This window comes from Salvelinus namaycush, unplaced genomic scaffold, assembly GCF_016432855.1.
Source record: "Salvelinus namaycush isolate Seneca unplaced genomic scaffold, SaNama_1.0 Scaffold549, whole genome shotgun sequence".
Lineage (NCBI taxonomy): Eukaryota > Metazoa > Chordata > Actinopteri > Salmoniformes > Salmonidae > Salvelinus > Salvelinus namaycush.
This window is the reverse complement of record NW_024061252.1, coordinates 15,013-33,904: the sequence shown is the minus strand read 5'-3', so window position 1 is coordinate 33,904 and position 18,892 is coordinate 15,013. Positions and strand designations below refer to the sequence as shown.

The 18,892-nt window shown below is 48.2% G+C and overlaps 1 protein-coding gene across 1 annotated transcript; it reads left to right on the top strand.

Annotated features, from left to right (window-relative positions):
* Positions 1-4,608: 4,608 nt before the first annotated feature.
* LOC120041821 (FH1/FH2 domain-containing protein 1-like) lies at positions 4,609-17,394 on the top strand. Its single transcript, XM_038986682.1, has 2 exons — positions 4,609-5,013; positions 17,205-17,394. The coding sequence occupies exons 1-2, from the start codon at positions 4,849-4,851 to the stop codon at positions 17,313-17,315; spliced, it is 276 nt and encodes a 91-aa protein (XP_038842610.1). The 5' UTR covers positions 4,609-4,848; the 3' UTR covers positions 17,316-17,394.
* Positions 17,395-18,892: the final 1,498 nt, after the last annotated feature.

Sequence of the window (18,892 nt, the reverse complement as noted above, 5' to 3'; positions counted from 1 at the left end):
AGCCCCATCGCACAAGTGAACTGGAATATACAGCCTAGGACAAGCTGAACTGGAAGTACAGCCCTGAAGCCGACTAAGGGCAACAGGAATTCACAAGCCCCTAGGACATAGTGAACTGGAACGAATGCAGCCCCTCAGGAAAACGTGCCAACTAGGAATTACAGCCCCTAAGGACAAGTGACTGAATTACAGCCCATACAGTGCACTGGACATTACAGCTATGATACGGGAATGCAGCCCTAGCAAGTGAACTAATACACGCTAGATACTGAATAACTGGAATGAACTATGCAGCCTAGGACAAGTGAACTGGATATGTCAAGCCCCTAGGACAAGTGAACTGGAATGCAGCTCTAGGACAAGGTGCAACTGCGAAATTACAGCCCTAGGAAAAGTGAACTGGAATGAGCGCCCTAAGGAACAAAGCTGAACTGGAATGAGCCCTAGACAAGTCAACTGAGGATTACAGCCCTAGGACAAGTGCAACTGGAATTCACCATGGCAAGTGGGGACGAATACGCCTAGGACACAGTGAAACTGGAATTACCAGCCCTGAGGACAAAGTGAACCTGGATACAGCCCCGCATAGCGAAACAAGTTGAACGGAATACATGCCCTTGACAAGTGACTACATGGAATACAGCCCTAGCGCACCAGTGAATGGAATCGCAGCCCTAAGGACAAGTGAACTGCCGAATACATCCCTTAGCGACAACGTGCAACTGGAATATCAGCCACTATGACAAGTTAACTCGAATTACAGCCCTAAAGGACAAAGTGAACATGGAATACAGCCCTAGGACAAGTGAACGGAATGCAGCCCCTAGACTGAAAGTGAACTGCGAATGCAGCCCTAAGGACAAAGTGCAACTGGAATTACAGCCCTAGGACAAGTGAACTGGCAATTAACAGCCCTACTGACAAGGAAACTGGTAATGCCCGCCCTAAGGACAAGTGAACATGCGAATTACAGCCCTAGACATATGTGATAACTGCCGACATTACAGCCTAGACAAGTGAACTGGAATGCAGCCCTAGGACAAGTGAACTGGAATTACAGCCCTAGGACAAGTGAACTGGAATTACAGCCCTAGGACAAGTGAACTGGAATGCAGCCCTAGGACAAGTGAACTGGAATTACAGCCCTAGGACAAGTGAACTGGAATTACAGCCCTAGGACAAGTGAACTGGAATGCAGCCCTAGGACAAGTGACCTGGAATTACAGCCCTAGCGAGCAATGAACTGAATTACAGCCCCTAGCGACAAGTGAACTGGAATACAGCCGCTAGGACAAGCCGTGAACAGGAATTACAAGCCCTACGACAAGTGAACTGGAATACAAGCCCCTAGGACAAGTGAACTCGTTTGAACAAAGTCTCGTGTTGTCCGCGTAAATTATTGTAAATCTAATAAGGCTGAAAAAGTGTCATACAAACTCATCATAGAATCTACCCCTTGTAAAGAACCTTAGATATATACACAGACTCTTAAATTCTATTGAAAATAAATGTGTTATTTTGTGTGAGTTGTGACCCAGAAAACTCCTTGATCATTTATGTTGGGACTGTTCTTATATTCCAGAAGATTTTGGTGTGACTTAGAAGATGTAGGATGTACGAAGAGTTGAGTGATTAGAAGATGTGAGTGGAGTGAGTTAGAAGATTGAGTGAGCGCAGGAGTTAAGAGAGGCATATAGAGGTGAGGTAGAAGCATGTGGATGTGAGCTCAGAAGCATGCTTGGATCCGTGTCAGGAGTGAAGTTAAGAAAGATAGCTTAGCGAGTGAGCCTTACAGCTCAAGATATTGAGTGCAGGAAGTGCAGTGAGTTCGAGAAGATGTTGGAGTGAGTTAGAAGAAAATGCCCGCAGCTGAGTTAGAATAGTAGTTGGAAAGGGAGGATCGGAGAAAATGAGTTGAAGAATGATTAATTGGCAGTGCGTTAGAAGATGTGGAGTGAGCTCAGCAGATGTTAGGATAGTGCAGTACAGAAGATGTTGGATTGAGTCAGACGATAAAGTTGTGACCGCTGAAGTGAGTGAGTTAGAAGATGTGCGACGTGCGCACTGAAGTTAGCAAAGATATTGCGACGGAGTTAGAAGACTCATTGGAGTGGATGTCAGAAGATGTTGGAGGTGAGTTACGAAGATTGGAGTGAGCATTAAAGATGCTTAGGAGTGATAATAACTCGCTGATGTACAGAAGATGTCTGACGTGCCCAGGCACGTGAGTTAGCAAGATAGTTGGCACTAACGTGAGGTATAATGATTATTGGAGGTGAGAGTCAGAAGATGTTGGAGTGAGTCAGAAGATGTTGGAGTGAGTCAGAAAGAGTATGAGTGAGTCAGAAGACTGTTGCGAGTGCGTTTAGAAGTATATTGAGCCTGAGCAGAAATGCTTGGAGCTGCCAGATCAGCCCAAGATGTATAGGAAACGGACTGAGGTTATTAGCTGAATTAGAAAGTTGAGTGTCGAGTTCGAAGATCATTGGAAGTGAAGTTAGAGCATATTGGATGTGAGTTAGAAGATGTATGGACGGTGCAGTCCAGAAGATGTATGGAGCGTGATGTCAGAAGAATGTTGGAGTGAGGACAGATGAGTTAGAGATGTTGGAGTGAGTCTAGAAGATGTTGGAACGTGAGGACGTGATGTTAGAAGATGTTGAAATGTTGAGTTAGCAAGATCGTTATGCGACGTGCAGTCAGAAGCTTTTGCGAATAGCGATGTCAGAGATTGGAGGACAGCTGAGCGAGCTGCCGTTGAGATGTTGGATTGAGTTAGTAAGATATTGACAGTCGAGTTAAGAAGATATTGGTAGTGAGTACAGAAGATGTTGGAGTGCAGTTAAGAAGATATGAAGAGCGTGATGAGAAGCCTTAGAAGATGTTGCGACGTGCAATTTAGAAGATAGTGGAGTGAGTTAGAATGATGTTGCTGACATAGTGAGTCAGTCAGAGATGTTGAGGCAGGAGGAGCCTTAGAAGATAGAATGTGAAGTGATCGTAAGAAGATAGTTGCCGACGTGAGTCAGAAGCATGTATGGACAGTGAGTCAGAAGATGTATAGAAGTGAGGATCGCCCCTGACGTTAAAGAAGATGTATGTGAAGTGAGTTAGAGATGTTGAGTGACGTCAGGAAGATGTTGCGAGTGATCAGAAGATGTTAGGTAGACGATTCAGAAGATGTTGGAGGCCTCGAGCTTTAGAAAGATGTGTGTGATCGTGAGATTAGAAGATGCTTGCGAGTGAGCTCAGAAGATGCTTAAAGCGAGTCGAGTCAGAAGATGAGGAATCGTGAGTCACAAAGAAGATGTAGCGAGCTGATGTCTAGAAGAGTATTTATGTGTGTTAGAAGATGTGGAGTGAGGAAGCTGGAGCTTATAAGATGTTGGATCGTAGAGGAGGAGTTTATAAGATGTTGCGAGGGATGAAGAGTGAGTGTAGCAACGAGTGTGGAGCTGAGTCAGAAGAATGCAGAGTGAGTTAGAATAATGTATGCCGAGTGAGTTAGAAGATGTTGGACCGTGCTGACGTCAAGCCAAGATGTGCGATGAGTCAGAAGAGCTAGCTAGGAGCCCTGATGTTATGAAAGATGATAGGAGACTGAGATAGAAGATATTAGGCAACGTTATAAGTATCGTTGGACAGTAGCAGCGCAGTGATGTTATACAATCAGTGTAGGAGTCAGTGAGGAGTGGAGTTAGAAAGATGTTGCCGAGTGAGAATCTAGAAGCCATGTGCCGAGTGAGGACAGTCGAGTTAGAGAGATGTTGGAGTGAGTCAGAGATGAGTGGAAGTGAGGACGTTGCAGTGTTAGAAGAATGTTGCGAGTGAGTCTACAAGATTGAGGAGTGCAGGAGTGAGTTAGAAAGATTGTTATTTCTTTGCAAAATAGGTAACGACTATAATTTTAATCTGAGAGACTGTTATTATGTGTTATTGTGATCCAAATGATATGGACCCAGATTTAACTTTCATTGTTAATGTGTTTATCTTTCATGGAAGATTCTTTATCCATAAAATGAAGTGGACAAACCCATCTTCACATTATTTAAGATAATATTTAAATTCTATTTAGAAATTATCAGTTTTAATGTAAAAACAAAAAAACAATACCATAAAACATTTTGACAAATTGAAAATGTATCTCGATATGTAATACCCCTGTCTGTTAGGTTTATGTACTATTGTTTGTATATTTCTGTTTTTGTATTTGTTGTGTTGATAAAAAATAAAATTAAAATAAAAAGGCCTACAGGGCAGATTAAATGTCCACTTCACAGTCATTCCAGCAGAGGGCGCTCTATCATTGTCATTGTTAATCCTAATTACTTGGGAACAGATCGAACGTTAACAGTCTTAATTGGCGGGTGTTAATTAACAAATGAGCAAAAACATTAGCATACCTAATTAGATTATCAATAATCGATTCCTCGGTTAATATTAGGCTTCGCCCACCATTTTTTTTCTTCTCCAAAGTGTTTAGTAAATTGATGTTTTCCGCCGAAATAGCAGTTTGAATCGTGTCAGTTTAACTGCTGTGCCGGATGTAGCTCAGTCTATTTCCATCTCATGAGTCACCCATTTTCAACTTCCAGCAGCAATTGCAACACATCACACACCGCTTCCTGATACCTGACGTCACACGGTCACCGCGAGGGGTTGTCCGCTGTTGTGTTTTGTACAGCAACAGTTTCCCTTTAACCCAGAGAGCGCGCGTCAAGCTGTGAAGAAGAAGTTGACACTTTTTTTCCTTTATTTTAAATGGAAGTTTAGGACAAGGGGAATATATCAGCTCTACACCGCGACTGACAGTAGAGAAACGTTAACCCAATCGGCAGAGGAAAAGCCATGGCCATTATAACCTGCCGAGTGCAGTACTTGGAGGACTCGGACCCTTTCGTCTGCACCAACTTCCCGGAGCCACGGAGACCGCCGCCCTATGATCTGGACGAAAACACCGCTTTGATTGAGCAGATCGCCGGGGTTCACAAACTCCTGGAGGCACCGCTGAAGGTACGTTTTTTAAAATTGGACAGCCTCATCCGCTTTCTAAAATAACTTGGTGCGTTCGGGGAAAATATGCTGAAACCACCAGCACAGGTGTGATCCCCCATGGTGATTGACAGGCTGACGTCCATGGGCATGTCATCCACAAGACAGGGGGGTATCCTTGTCAAAAGGAGCCTACCAGTACTTTATTGACAGTCCAGTTATTGCATATTTCAAAAAGAAGGTAGCCTTGATGAATGAATATAAATGAATAAACTTACCTTGGGAAAGTTATCTAAACTTGAACATGCAGGTGAATGATTATAGGTAGTTGATCAAGGACAGTTTCATCCTCTAGTTTGCTGAATGTTGTTGATTTAAACAGAAACACGTATTTGGCTCAAATGCAAATGTTGATTTAACCCCCTTCCAACCCCTCTGTGTTAACCTTTAACACTATTAACCTTAGGGTTAACACAGAGGGGTTGGAGGAGGTTAGGGTTAATACAGAGGGGTTGGACGGGGTTAGGGTTAATACAGAGGGGTTGGAGGAGGTTAGGGTTAATACAGAGGCCAGGTTGAGCACGGGGTTAGGCGTGTAATACACAGGGGTGTTGGACGGGGTTAGGTTAACACATGACATAAGGGGTTTGGACGGGGTTAGGGTTAACACGAGGGGTTGGACGGGGTTAGGTTAAACGACAGAGTGGGGACGGTGGTTAAGGGTTAACACAGCGGGGTTGACGGGGGTTGGCGTTAACACAGAGGGGGTTGGAGCGAAGGTTAGGTTATACAGAGGAGGAGATTAACAGAGAGCCGAGGACTTAGACAGGGTTAGGGTTACACAGATTCGTTGGAAGTGTGAGGTTAGGGTTAACACAGAGGGGTTGGACGGGGTTAGGGTAACACAGAGGGTTGGACGGTAGGTTAAGGGTTAACACAGTAGGGTTACCTCGCTGGATGCGGGTTGAAGGGGTAACACAGAAGAGGGGTTGGACGGTGGCGTTAGGGTCTAACACAGAGGGGTACGTTTAGAGCCCCGAGGGTTGGAACGGGGTATGGGTTTAACAAAGATGAGGGTTGCGACGGGGTTTTAGGGTTAACACAGAGGGGTTGGACGGGGTTAGAGGTTAACACAGAGGGTTGGACGGGGTTAGGGTTAACACAGAGGGGTTGGACGGGGGTTAGGGTTATAACACAGAGGGGTTTGGACGGGGTTCAGAGCTTAACACAGAGGGGTTGCACGGGGTTAGGTGTTAACCAGACGGGCAGAGGTTGGAGGGGTATAGGGTTAACACAGAGGGGTTGGACCGGGGAAGGGTTTTAACACAGAGGGTTGGACGAGCGGTAGGGTTACACACAGAGTGACGGGTAGAGTGGGTAGGAGTTAACACAGAGGGTAGGACGGGGTTGGGTACAGGGGTTAGGAGTCATTAACACAGAGGGGTTGGACGGAGAGTATCGAGGGTTACACAGAGGGGTTGGACGCAGGGACAGTTAGGGTTAGAGGTTAACACAGAGGGTTGGACGGGGTTAGGGTTAACACAGAGGGGGTACGGGTTAACACAGAGGGTGTGGACGGGGCTAGGGTTAACACAGAGGGGTTGGACAGGGGTTAGGGTTAACACAGAGGGTGTTAGGGTAACACAGAGGGTTGGAGGGTTAGGGTGTTGACGGGGTAGGGTTAACACAGAGGGGTTGGACGGGGTTAGGGTTAACACAGAGGGGTTGGACGGGGTTAGGGTAACACAGAAGGGGTTAAGGGTTAACACAGAGGGTTTTGGACGGGGTTAGGGTTATACAGAAGGGTTCGGAGGGTGTTAGGGTTAACACAGAGGGGGTGGACGGGGTAGGGTTAAACAGAGGTGGTGACGGGCGAGGTTAACACAGAGGGGTTGGAGGAGATTAACAGAGAGGGGTTAGACAGGGTTAGGGTTAACACAGAGGGGTTGGACGGGGTTAGGGTTAACACAGAGGTTGACGGGGTTAAGGGTTAACACAGAGGGGTTGGACGCGGGCTTAGGGTTAACACAGAGGGGTTGGACGGGGTTAGGGTTAACACAGAGCGGGTTGACCGACGAGGGTTAGGGTTAACACAGAGGGGTTGGACGGGGTTAGGGTTAACACAGAGGGGTTGGACGGGGTTAGGGTTAACACAGAGGGGTTGGACGGGGTTAGGGTTAACACAGAGGGGTTGGACGGGGTTAGGGTTAACACAGAGGGTTGGACAGGGGTTAGGGTTAACACAGAGGGGTTTGGACGGGGTTAGGGTTAACACAGAGGGGTTGGACGGGGTTAGGGTTAACACAGAGAGGGTAATGCGACAGGGGGTTAGGGTTAACACAGAGGGGTTGGACGGGGTTAGGGTTAACACAGAGGGGTTGGACGGGGCTAGGGTTAACACAGAGGGGTTGGACGGGGTTAGGGTTAACACAGAGGGGTTGGACGGGGTTAGGGTTAACACAGAGGGGTTGGACGGGGTTAGGGTTAACACAGAGGGGAGTGGACGGGGTTAGGGTTAACACAGCAGGGGTTAAAGGGTTAACACAGAGGGGGGGTTGACGGGGTTAGGTTAACACAGAGGGTTTTTTCAGGGGTTGGACGGGGTTAGGGTTAACACAGAGGGGTTGGACGGGGTTAGGGTTAACACAGAGGGGTTAGGGTTAACACAGAGGGGTTGGACGGGGTTAGGGTTAACACAGAGGGGTTGGACGGGGTTAGGGTTAACACAGAGGGGTTGGACGGGGTTAGGGTTAACACAGAGGGGTTGGACGGGGTTAGGGTTAACACAGAGGGGTTGGACGGGGGTTAGGGTAACACAGAGGGGTTATCGTGGACGGGGTTAGGGTTAACACAGAGGGGTTGGACGGGGTTAGGGTTAACACAGAGAGGGTTGGACGCGGGGTAGTTAGGGTTAACACAGAGGGGTTGGACGGGGCTAGGGTTAAACACAGGGGGGTTGGACGGGGACTAAGGGTTAACACAGAGGGGTTGGACGGGGCTAGGGTTAACACAGAGGGGTTGGACGGGGCTAGGGTTAACACAGAGGGGTTGGAGGAGGGCATCAAGGGTCCTATAACACAGGGGGGTGGACGGGGCTAGGTTAACACAGAGGGGTTAGCGACAGAGGAGCTAGGGTTAACACAGAGGGGTTGGACGGGCTAGGGTTAACACAGAGGGGTTGGACGGGGCTAGGGTTAACACAGAGGGGTTGGACGGGGTTAGGGTTAACACAGAGGGGTTGGACGGGGCTAGGGTTAACACAGAGGGGTTAGGGTTAACACAGAGGGGTTAGGGTTAACACAGAGGGGTTAGGGTTAACACAGAGGGGTTAGGGTTAACACAGAGGGGCCGGGGTTAACACAGAGGGGTTAGGGTTAACACAGAGGGGTAAGGGTTAACACAGAGGGGTTAGAAGGTGTTTCTCCTCCGTGATTAAGAACTAGAGACTACTTGTCTCCTTCAAAAACATTCCTTAAACAAATCAACCTAATCACTCCCTTGCCCCGGGGTGAGAGCTAATCATCCCAAATGGCACACTATTACCTTTACAGTGCTCTACTCTAAGGGCTCTGGTCTAAAGTAGTGCACTATGTAGGGAATAGGGTGCCATAGGGCTCTGGTCAACAGTAGTGCACTATATAGGGAATAGGGTGTCATAGGGCTCTGGTCAACAGTAGTGCACTATATAGGGAATAGGGTGCCATAGGGCTCTGGTCTAAAGTAGTGCACTATATAGGGAATAGGGTGCCATAGGGCTCTGGTCAAAAGTAGTGCACTATATAGGGAATAGGGTGCCATAGGGCTATGGTCTAAAGTAGTGCACTATATAGGGAATAGGGTGCCATAGGGCTCTGGTCTAAAGTCGTGCACTACATATAGGGAATAGGGTGCCATAGGGCTCTGGTGTAAAGTCGTGCACTATGTAGGGAATAGGGTGCCATAGGGCTCTGGTGTAAAGTAGTGCACTATGTAGGGAATAGGGTGCCATAGGGCTCTGGTCAACAGTAGTGCACTATGTAGGGAATAGGGTGCCATAGGGCTCTGGTCAACAGTAGTGCACTATATAGGGAATAGGGTGCCATAGGGCTCTGGTCAACAGTAGTGCACTATGTAGGGAATAGGGTGCCATAGGGCTCTGGTCAACAGTAGTGCACTATATAGGGAACAGGGTGCCATTTGTGGATGTAAACAGATACTTCCCGGGCTGTTAGAGAGAGAGAGCGTGGAAATGTCCGTATTGTCAGAACTTGTCTTGTATCAGATAAACGAGTCTAACAGTTATTTCAACGTTGTAGGACGAAACAACGAGAAGGGTTTTATTCTCTGTTCATTATAGTTTCTTTTTGTGTTTATTATTTCAACATAATAATAATAATAATAACTTGAAGTTCTTTTCTCTGTTCTTCGTTTTAGTTTGTTTAGTTTATTATGGGAAAGTGTTTCCTGTTACAGTAGGTGTTTTGGTACCCTCTGACCCCCCCCCACCCCCCCCCCCCCCCCCCCCCCTCCACACTTCCTCCCTGGATGTCAGTTTAGTCTAAGTGGAGTTAATACCCAAGGAAAGGGTGGGATCTGTAAACACAAGATACGCTGCAGATCCCAGCCCTGTATGTACCAGTCTGGTACCAGCCCTATATGTACCAGTCTGGTACCAGCCCTGTATGCACCAGTCTGGTACCAGCCCTGTATGTACCAGTCTGGTACCAGCCCTGTATGCACCAGTCTGGTACCAGCCCTGTATGTACCAGTCTGGTACCAGCCCTGTATGCACCAGTCTGGTACCAGCCCTGTATGTACCAGTCTGGTACCAGCCCTGTATGTACCAGTCTGGTACCAGCCCTGTATGCACCAGTCTGGTACCAGCCCTGTATTGTACCAGTCTGGTACCAGCCCTGTATGTACCAGTCTGGTACCAGCCCTGTATGTACCAGTCTGGTACCAGCCCTGTATGCACCAGTCTGGTACCAGCCCTGTATGCACCAGTCTGGTACCAGCCCTGTATGTACCGGTCTGGTACCAGCCCTATATGTACCAGCCCTATATGCACCGGTCTGGTAGCAGCCCTGTATGTACCAGCCCTATATGCACCGGTCTGGTACCAGCCCTGTGTGTACCGGTCTGGTACCAGCCCTATATGTACCGGTCTGGTACCAGCCCTATATGTACCGGTCTGGTACCAGCCCTATATGTACCGGTCTGGTACCAGCCCTATATGTACCGGTCTGGTACCAGCCCTATATGCACCGGTCTGGTAGCAGCCCTATATGTACCGGTCTGGTACCAGCCCTATATGCACCAGTCTGGTACCAGCCCTATATGCACCGGTCTGGTAGCAGCCCTATATGTACCAGCCCTATATGCACCAGTCTGGTACCAGCCCTATATGCACCGGTCTGGTACCAGCCCTATATGTACCGGTCTGGTACCAGCCCTATATGCACCGGTCTGGTACCAGCCCTATATGCACCGGTCTGGTACCAGCCCTATATGCACCGGTCTGGTACCAGCCCTATATGCACCGGTCTGGTACCAGCCCTATATGCACCGGTCTGGTAGCAGCCCTATATGCACCGGTCTGGTAGCAGCCCTATATGCACCGGTCTGGTAGCAGCCCTATATGCACCGGTCTGGTACCAGCCCTATATGCACCGGTCTGGTACCAGCCCTATATGCACCAGTCTGGTAGCAGCCCTATATGCACCGGTCTGGTACCAGCCCTATATGCACCAGTCTGGTAGCAGCCCTATATGCACCGGTCTGGTAGCAGCCCTATATGCACCGGTCTGGTAGCAGCCCTATATGTACCAGCCCTATATGCACCAGTCTGGTAGCAGCCCTATATGCACCGGTCTGGTACCAGCCCTATATGTACCGGTCTGGTACCAGCCCTATATGCACCAGTCTGGTAGCAGCCCTATATGCACCAGTCTGGTAGCAGCCCTATATGCACCAGTCTGGTAGCAGCCCTATATGCACCGGTCTGGTAGCAGCCCTATATGCACCAGTCTGGTAGCAGCCCTATATGCACCGGTCTGGTAGCAGCCCTATATGCACCGGTCTGGTAGCAGCCCTATATGTACCAGCCCTATATGCACCAGTCTGGTAGCAGCCCTATATGCACCGGTCTGGTACCAGCCCTATATGTACCGGTCTGGTACCAGCCCTATATGCACCAGCCTGGTAGCAGCCCTATATGCACCAGCCTGGTAGCAGCCCTATATGCACCAGTCTGATACCAGCCCTATATGTACCAGTCTGGTACCAGCCCTATATGCACCGGTCTGGTACCAGCCCTATATGTACCAGTCTGGTACCAGCCCTATATGCACCGGTCTGGTACCAGCCCTATATGTACCGGTCTGATACCAGCCCTATATGCACCAGTCTGGTACCAGCCCTATATGTACCGGTCTGGTACCAGCCCTATATGCACCAGTCTGGTACCAGCCCTATATGTACCGGTCTGGTACCAGCCCTATATGCACCGGTCTGGTACCAGCCCTATATGTACCAGTCTGGTACCAGCCCTATATGCACCGGTCTGGTACCAGCCCTATATGCACCGGTCTGATACCAGCCCTATATGCACCAGTCTGGTACCAGCCCTATATGTACCGGTCTGGTACCAGCCCTATATGTACCAGTCTGGTACCAGCCCTATATGTACCGGTCTGGTACCAGCCCTATATGCACCGGTCTGGTACCAGCCCTATATGTACCGGTCTGGTACCAGCCCTATATGTACCGGTCTGATACCAGCCCTATATGCACCAGTCTGGTACCAGCCCTATATGTACCGGTCTGGTACCAGCCCTATATGCACCAGTCTGGTAGCAGCCCTATATGTACCGGTCTGGTAGCAGCCCTATATGTACCGGTCTGGTACCAGCCCTATATGCACCAGTCTGGTAGCAGCCCTATATGTACCGGTCTGGTAGCAGCCCTATATGCACCAGTCTGGTAGCAGCCCTATATGCACCAGTCTGGTACCAGCCCTATATGTACCAGTCTGGTACCAGCCCTATATGTACCAGCCCTATATGCACCAGTCTGGTAGCAGCCCTGTATGCACCAGTCTGGTACCAGCCCTATATGTACCAGCCCTATATGCACCAGTCTGGTACCAGCCCTATATGCACCAGTCTGGTACCAGCCCTATATGCACCAGTCTGGTAGCAGCCCTATATGCACCAGTCTGGTAGCAGCCCTATATGCACCAGTCTGGTACCAGCCCTATATGCACCAGTCTGGTAGCAGCCCTGTATGCACCAGTCTGGTACCAGCCCTATATGCACCAGTCTGGTAGCAGCCCTATATGCACCAGTCTGGTACCAGCCCTATATGCACCAGTCTGATACACAGGGATTACCTCCAACATGGCTCCTTGTTACCTAATATACAGTGGCATTTGGAAAGTATTCAGACTCCTTCCCTTTTTCCACATTTTGTTACATTACAGCTTTATTCTAACATGGATTAAATACACATTTTTGCTCATCAATCTACACACAATACCCCATAATGACAAAGCAAAAACGTTTTGTATACATTTTTGCAAATGTATAAAAAAAAACGATGCCTTATTTCAACAAGGAACACAGACTGAGACCGAGGTCTCTTCTACAGCTGGGCCCTGCGTATACATGTTTACACATACAGTTTAGGTACAATGAGTCCGGGCTCTGGATGGGCCACTCAAGCACATTCAGAGATGTGTCCCGAAGCCACTCCTGCGTTGTCTTGGCTTTGCGCTTAGGGTCGTTGTCCTGTTGGAAAGTGAACCTTTGACCCCCGTCTGAGGTCCTGAACGTTCTGGAGCAGGTTTTCATCAAGGATCTCTCTGTACTTTGCTCCGTTCATCTTTCCCTCGATCCTGACTAGTCTCCCAGTCCCTGCCGCTGAAAAACATCACCACAGCATGATGCTGCCACCACCATGCTTCACCGTAGGGATGGTGCCAGGTTTCCTCCAGACTTGACACTTGGCATTCAGGCCAAAGAGTTCAATCTTGGTTTCATCAGACCAGAGAATCTTGTTTCTCATGGTCTGAGAGTCCTTTAGGTGCCTTTTGGCAAATTCCAAGTGGGTTGTCATGGGCATTTTACTGAGGAGTGGCTTCCTGCAGAAATGTGTTGGTACCCTTCCCCAGATCTGTGCCTCGACACCATCCTGTCTCGGAGCTCTAAGGACAATTCCTTCGACCTCATGGCTTGGTTTTATCTCTGAGATGCACTGTCAACTGTGGGACCTTATATAGACAGGTGTGTGCCTTTCCAAATCATGTCCAATCAAATGAATTTACCACAGGTGAACACCAATCAAGTTGTAGAAACATCTCAAGGATGATCAATGGAAACAGGATGCACCTGAGCTCAATTTAGAGTCTCATAACAAAGCTTCTGAATACTTATGTAAATAAAGATATAATAATAAGACTTGAACCCGATCGAAGATCTCTGAAGAGACCTGAAAATAGCTGTGCAGCGATGCTCCTCATCCAACCTGACAGAGCTTGAGAGGATCAGCTGAGAAGAATGGGAGAAACTCCCCCAAACGCAGGTGTGCCAAGCTTGTAGCGTCATACCCAAGAAGACTCGAGGCTGTAATCGCTGCCAAAGGTGCTTCAACAAAGTACTGAGTAAAAGGTCTGAATACTTAAATGTGATGCTTTTTATTTTTAGTAAATTAACACAACTTTCTAAAGGTATTTTGGCTTTGTCATTATGGGGTATTGTGATGTCATTAGGGGGTATTGTGATGTCATTAGGGGGTATTGTGATGTCATTAGGGGGTATTGTGATGTCAATATGGGGTATTGTGTATAGATTGAGGGGGGGAAACGATTTAATCATTTTTAGAATAAGGCTGTAACGTAACAAACCCAGGCTAGCTTCCTCCCTCCTCAAGCTGAAGGAGTTGAGAGAGCAGAAACAAACCCAGGCTAGCTTCCTCCCTCCTCAAGCTGAAGGAGTTGAGAGAGCAGAAACAAACCCAGGCTAGCTTCCTCCCTCCTCCAGCTGAAGGAGTTGAGCGAGCAGAAACAGACCCAGGCTAGCTTCCTCCCTCCTCAAGCTGAAGGAGTTGAGAGAGCAGAAACAGACCCAGGCTAGCTTCCTCCCTCCTCAAGCTGAAGGAGTTGAGAGAGCAGAAACAAACCCAGGCTAGCTTCCTCCCTCCTCAAGCTGAAGGAGTTGAGAGAGCAGAAACAGACCCAGGCTAGCTTCCTCCCTCCTCAAGCTGAAGGAGTTGAGAGAGCAGAAACAAACCCAGGCTAGCTTCCTCCCTCCTCAAGCTGAAGGAGTTGAGAGAGCAGAAACAGACCCAGGCTAGCTTCCTCCCTCCTCAAGCTGAAGGAGTTGAGAGAGCAGAAACAAACCCAGGCTAGCTTCCTCCCTCCTCCAGCTGAAGGAGTTGAGCGAGCAGAAACAGACCCAGGCTAGCTTCCTCCCTCCTCAAGCTGAAGGAGTTGAGAGAGCAGAAACAGACCCAGGCTAGCTTCCTCCCTCCTCAAGCTGAAGGAGTTGAGAGAGCAGAAACAAACCCAGGCTAGCTTCCTCCCTCCTCAAGCTGAAGGAGTTGAGAGAGCAGAAACAAACCCAGGCTAGCTTCCTCCCTCCTCAAGCTGAAGGAGTTGAGAGAGCAGAAACAAACCCAGGCTAGCTTCCTCCCTCCTCCAGCTGAAGGAGTTGAGAGAGCAGAAACAGACCCAGGCTAGCTTCCTCCCTCCTCCAGCTGAAGGAGTTGAGCGAGCAGAAACAGACCCAGGCTAGCTTCCTCCCTCCTCAAGCTGAAGGAGTTGAGAGAGCAGAAACAGACCCAGGCTAGCTTCCTCCCTCCTCAAGCTGAAGGAGTTGAGAGAGCAGAAACAGACCCAGGCTAGCTTTCTCAACTCCTTCAGCTTGAGGAGGGAGCGAGCAGAAACAAACCCAGGCTAGCTTCCTCCCTCCTCAAGCTGAAGGAGTTGAGCGAGCAGAAACAAACCCAGACTAGCTTCCTCCCTCCTCAAGCTGAAGGAGTTAAGAGAGCAGAAACAGACCCAGCCTATCTTCCTCCCTCCTCATACATGGTGCTTACTGGAGCTCAGTTCCTTCTGCAGTGTTTGGATACCTCGTTAATTGTTGTATTCTTGATATTTTTTTTTTTCTTCCCTTGGTTGGCATTGTTGTCATTCTGTCAAGACGATCTGGATTGGTTGGTATTTAAAGGTTGTGGAGGCTGTTAGGCTGCATACTTTAATGTGATCATGTCTGTGGAAAGTATGTAACCTACTGTACCTGTCAAAAGTTTAGACACACCTACTCATTCAAGGGTTTTTCTTTATTTTTACTATTTTCTACATTGTAGAATAATAGTGAAGACATCAAAACGATGAAATAACACATATGGAATCATGTAGTAACCAAAAAAGTGTTAAACAAATCAAAATATATTTAATATTTGAGATTCTTCAAAGTATCTACCGTTTGCCATTGCACACTCTTGGCATTCTCTTAACCAGCTTCACCTGGAATGTTTTTCCAACAGTCTTGATGGAGTTCCCACATATGCTGAGCACTTGTTGGTGTCAATATAAATTGTCCGGTGGAGATTTTTATGAATTGTTCAGCAGTCTAATGGCTTGGGGGTAGAAGCTGTTGAGGAACCTTTTGGTCCTAGACTTGGTGCTCCGGTACCGCTTGCCGTGCGGTAGCAGAGAAAACAGTCTATAACTTGGGTGACTGGAGTCTCTGACAATTTTATGGGCTTTCCTCTGACACTGCCTATTATATAGGTCCTGGATGGCAGGAAGCTTGGCCCCAGTGATGTACTGGGCTGAACGCACTACCCTCTGTAGCGCCTTACGGTCAGATGCCGAGCAGTTGCCATACCAGGCGGTGATGCAACCGGTCAGGATGCTCTCGATGGTGCAACTGTAGAACCTTTTGAGGATCTGGGGACCCATGCCAAATCTTTTCAGTCTCCTGAGGGGTCTAATGTCCATTGCTGGTGTTTCTTGACCCAAGCAAGTCTCTTCTTCTTATTGGTGTCCTTTTAGTAGTGGTTTCTTTGCAGAAATTTGACCACGAAGGCCTGATTTTTCACACAGTCTGTAGAAAGCAGGTAGCCTATGCCTGTATATTCCATAGAAAGTGAAGGGGCGTTGTATCCTGACTCGTTAGAACAACGGCCGAGAGGGCTCAGCAACAATGCCTGTGTAATCAAGCTGATGACATCATCCAATGCTAGAAAGAGGGAGTATTTATTCTAACCTCTGAATTAGATGGAAGACGGACTCTTTTCTATATTAGAACAATGATCCCAATGTTAAGATATAAAAAAAAAGCCTCCCGAGTGGCGCAGTGGTCTAAGGCACTGCATCGCAGTGCTAGCTGTGCCACTAGAGATTCTGGGTTCGAGTCCAGGCTCTGTCGCTGCCGGCCGCGACCGGGATACCTACCGGGCGGTGCACAATTGGCCCAGCGTTGTCCGGGTTAGGGGAGGGTGTGACTGACAGGGATGTCTCCCATTGCTCACTAGCGACTCCTGCGGCAGGCCAGGGCGCAGTGCACGCTGACACGGTCGCCAGGTGTACGGTGTTTCCTCCGACACGTTGGTGCTGCTGGCTTCCGGGTTAAAGCAGGCATTGTGTCAAGAAGCAGTGCGGCTTGACTGGGTCGTGTTTCAGAGGACACACGGCTCTCGATCTTCGCCTCTCCCGAGTCCCATCGCTGCAACTCCCCTACGGACAAGACTGTAACTACCAATTGGAGGTGAAAAAAACAAGTAATAAAAGATGAAAATAAAGTCTCCTTTTTTTATGTTGATGTTGACTGATGTTTACTGTTGTTGACTGTTGTTGACTGATGTTGACTGTTGTTGACTGTTGTTTACTGATGTTGACTGATGTTGACTGATGTTGACTGTTGTTTACTGTTTACTGTTGTTGACTGTTGTTGACTGATGTTGACTGTTGTTGACTGTTGTTGACTGATGTTTACTGTTGTTTACTGTTGTTTACTGTTGTTTACTGTTGTTTACTGATGTTTACTGATGTTTACTGTTGTTGACTGATGTTTACTGATGTTTACTGATGTTTACTGTTGTTTACTGATGTTTACTGTTGTTTACTGTGTTTACTGTTGTTTACTGATGTTGACTGATGTTTATGCCTGTTTGTAAGTATTTCACTACACCCCCCTGACATGGCTGTTCCTGTATTTGTTCCGTCCCAGTTGGAGGAGTGTGCTCTGCAGATGGCCCCCAATGGGAACTACCTAGACCTGGACCTATCTCTGGGGGAACAGAAAGACGATGTGGAACAGCTCTATGACGATGTCGGGTAAGGACACCTCTCCTCCTCTCCCTTCCTCCTTCTGGTTTACCTCTCCTCCTCTCCCTTCCTCCTTCTGGTTTACCTCTCCTCCTCTCCCTTCCTCCTTCTGGTTTACCTTCTCTCTTCTCCCTTCCTCCTTCTGGTTTACCTTCTCTCTTCTCCTTCACTGAGCTCCTTCTCACCTCTCCTCCTCTCCCTTCCTCCTTCTGGTTTACCTCTCCTCCTCTCCCTTCCTCCTTCTGGTTTACCTTCTCTCTTCTCCTTCACTGAGCTCCTTCTCACCTCTCCTCCTCTCCCTTCCTCCTTCTGGTTTACCTCTCCTCCTCTCCCTTCCTCCTTCTGGTTTACCTTCTCTCTTCTCCTTCACTGAGCTCCTTCTCTCCTCTCCTTCTTTCCTCTGTTTTACCTTTCCTTCACTGAGCTCCTTCTCTCCTCTCCTTCTCTCCTCTCCTTCTCTCCTCTGTTTTACCTTTCCTTCACTAATCTCCTTCTCTCCTCTGTTTTACCTTTCCTTCACTGATCTCCTTCTCTCCTCTCCTTCTCTCCTCTGTTTTACCTTTCCTTCACTGATCTCCTCTCCTCTCCTTCTCTCCTCTCCTTCTCTCCTCTCCTTCTCTCCTCTGTTTTACCTTTCCTTCACTGATCTCCTTCTCTCCTCTCCTTCTCTCCTCTCCTTCTCTCCTCTGTTTTATCTTTCCTTCACTGATCTCCTTCACTCCTCTCCTTCACTCCTCTCCTTCTCTTCTCTCCTTCTCTCCTTTTCGTACATAAACACGCCCACACACACTCACACGTAAACGCATACCTTTTTTCTGCCAGCTCAGCTCAGACAATCATGTAGGGAAACCTGTGTCACTTCTTCTTTCATTCAGGGTGAATAATGAGTTCTACACCAACACAACATGAGTTCTACAGCAACATGACAGGGTGTTTCAGGGTGAACCATGAGTTCTACATCAACATGAAGACACAGTCAGGGTGTTTCAGGGTGAACCATGAGTTCTACATCAACATGAAGACACAGTCAGGGTGTTTCAGGGTGGACCATGAGTTCTACAGCAACATGAAGACACAGTCAGGGTGTTTCAGGGTGGACCATGAGTTCTACAGCAACACAACATGAAGACACAGTCAGGGTGTTTCAGGGTGAACCATGAGTTCTACAGCAACATGGAGACACAGTCAGGGTGTTTCAGGGTGAACCATGAGTTCTACAGCAACATGAAGACACAGTCAGGGTGTTTCAGGGTGAACCATGAGTTCTACAGCAACATGAAGACACAGTCAGGGTGTTTCAGGGTGAACCATGAGTTCTACAGCAACACAACATGAAGACACAGTCAGGGTGTTTCAGGGTGAACCATGAGTTCTACAGCAACATGAAGACACAGTCAGGGTGTTTCAGGGTGAACCATGAGTTCTACAGCAACACAACATGAAGACACAGTCAGGGTGTTTCAGGGTGAACCATGAGTTCTACAGCAACATGAAGACACAGTCAGGGTGTTTCAGGGTGGACCATGAGTTCTACACCAACACAACATGAAGACACAGTCAGGGTGTTTCAGGGTGGACCATGAGTTCTAC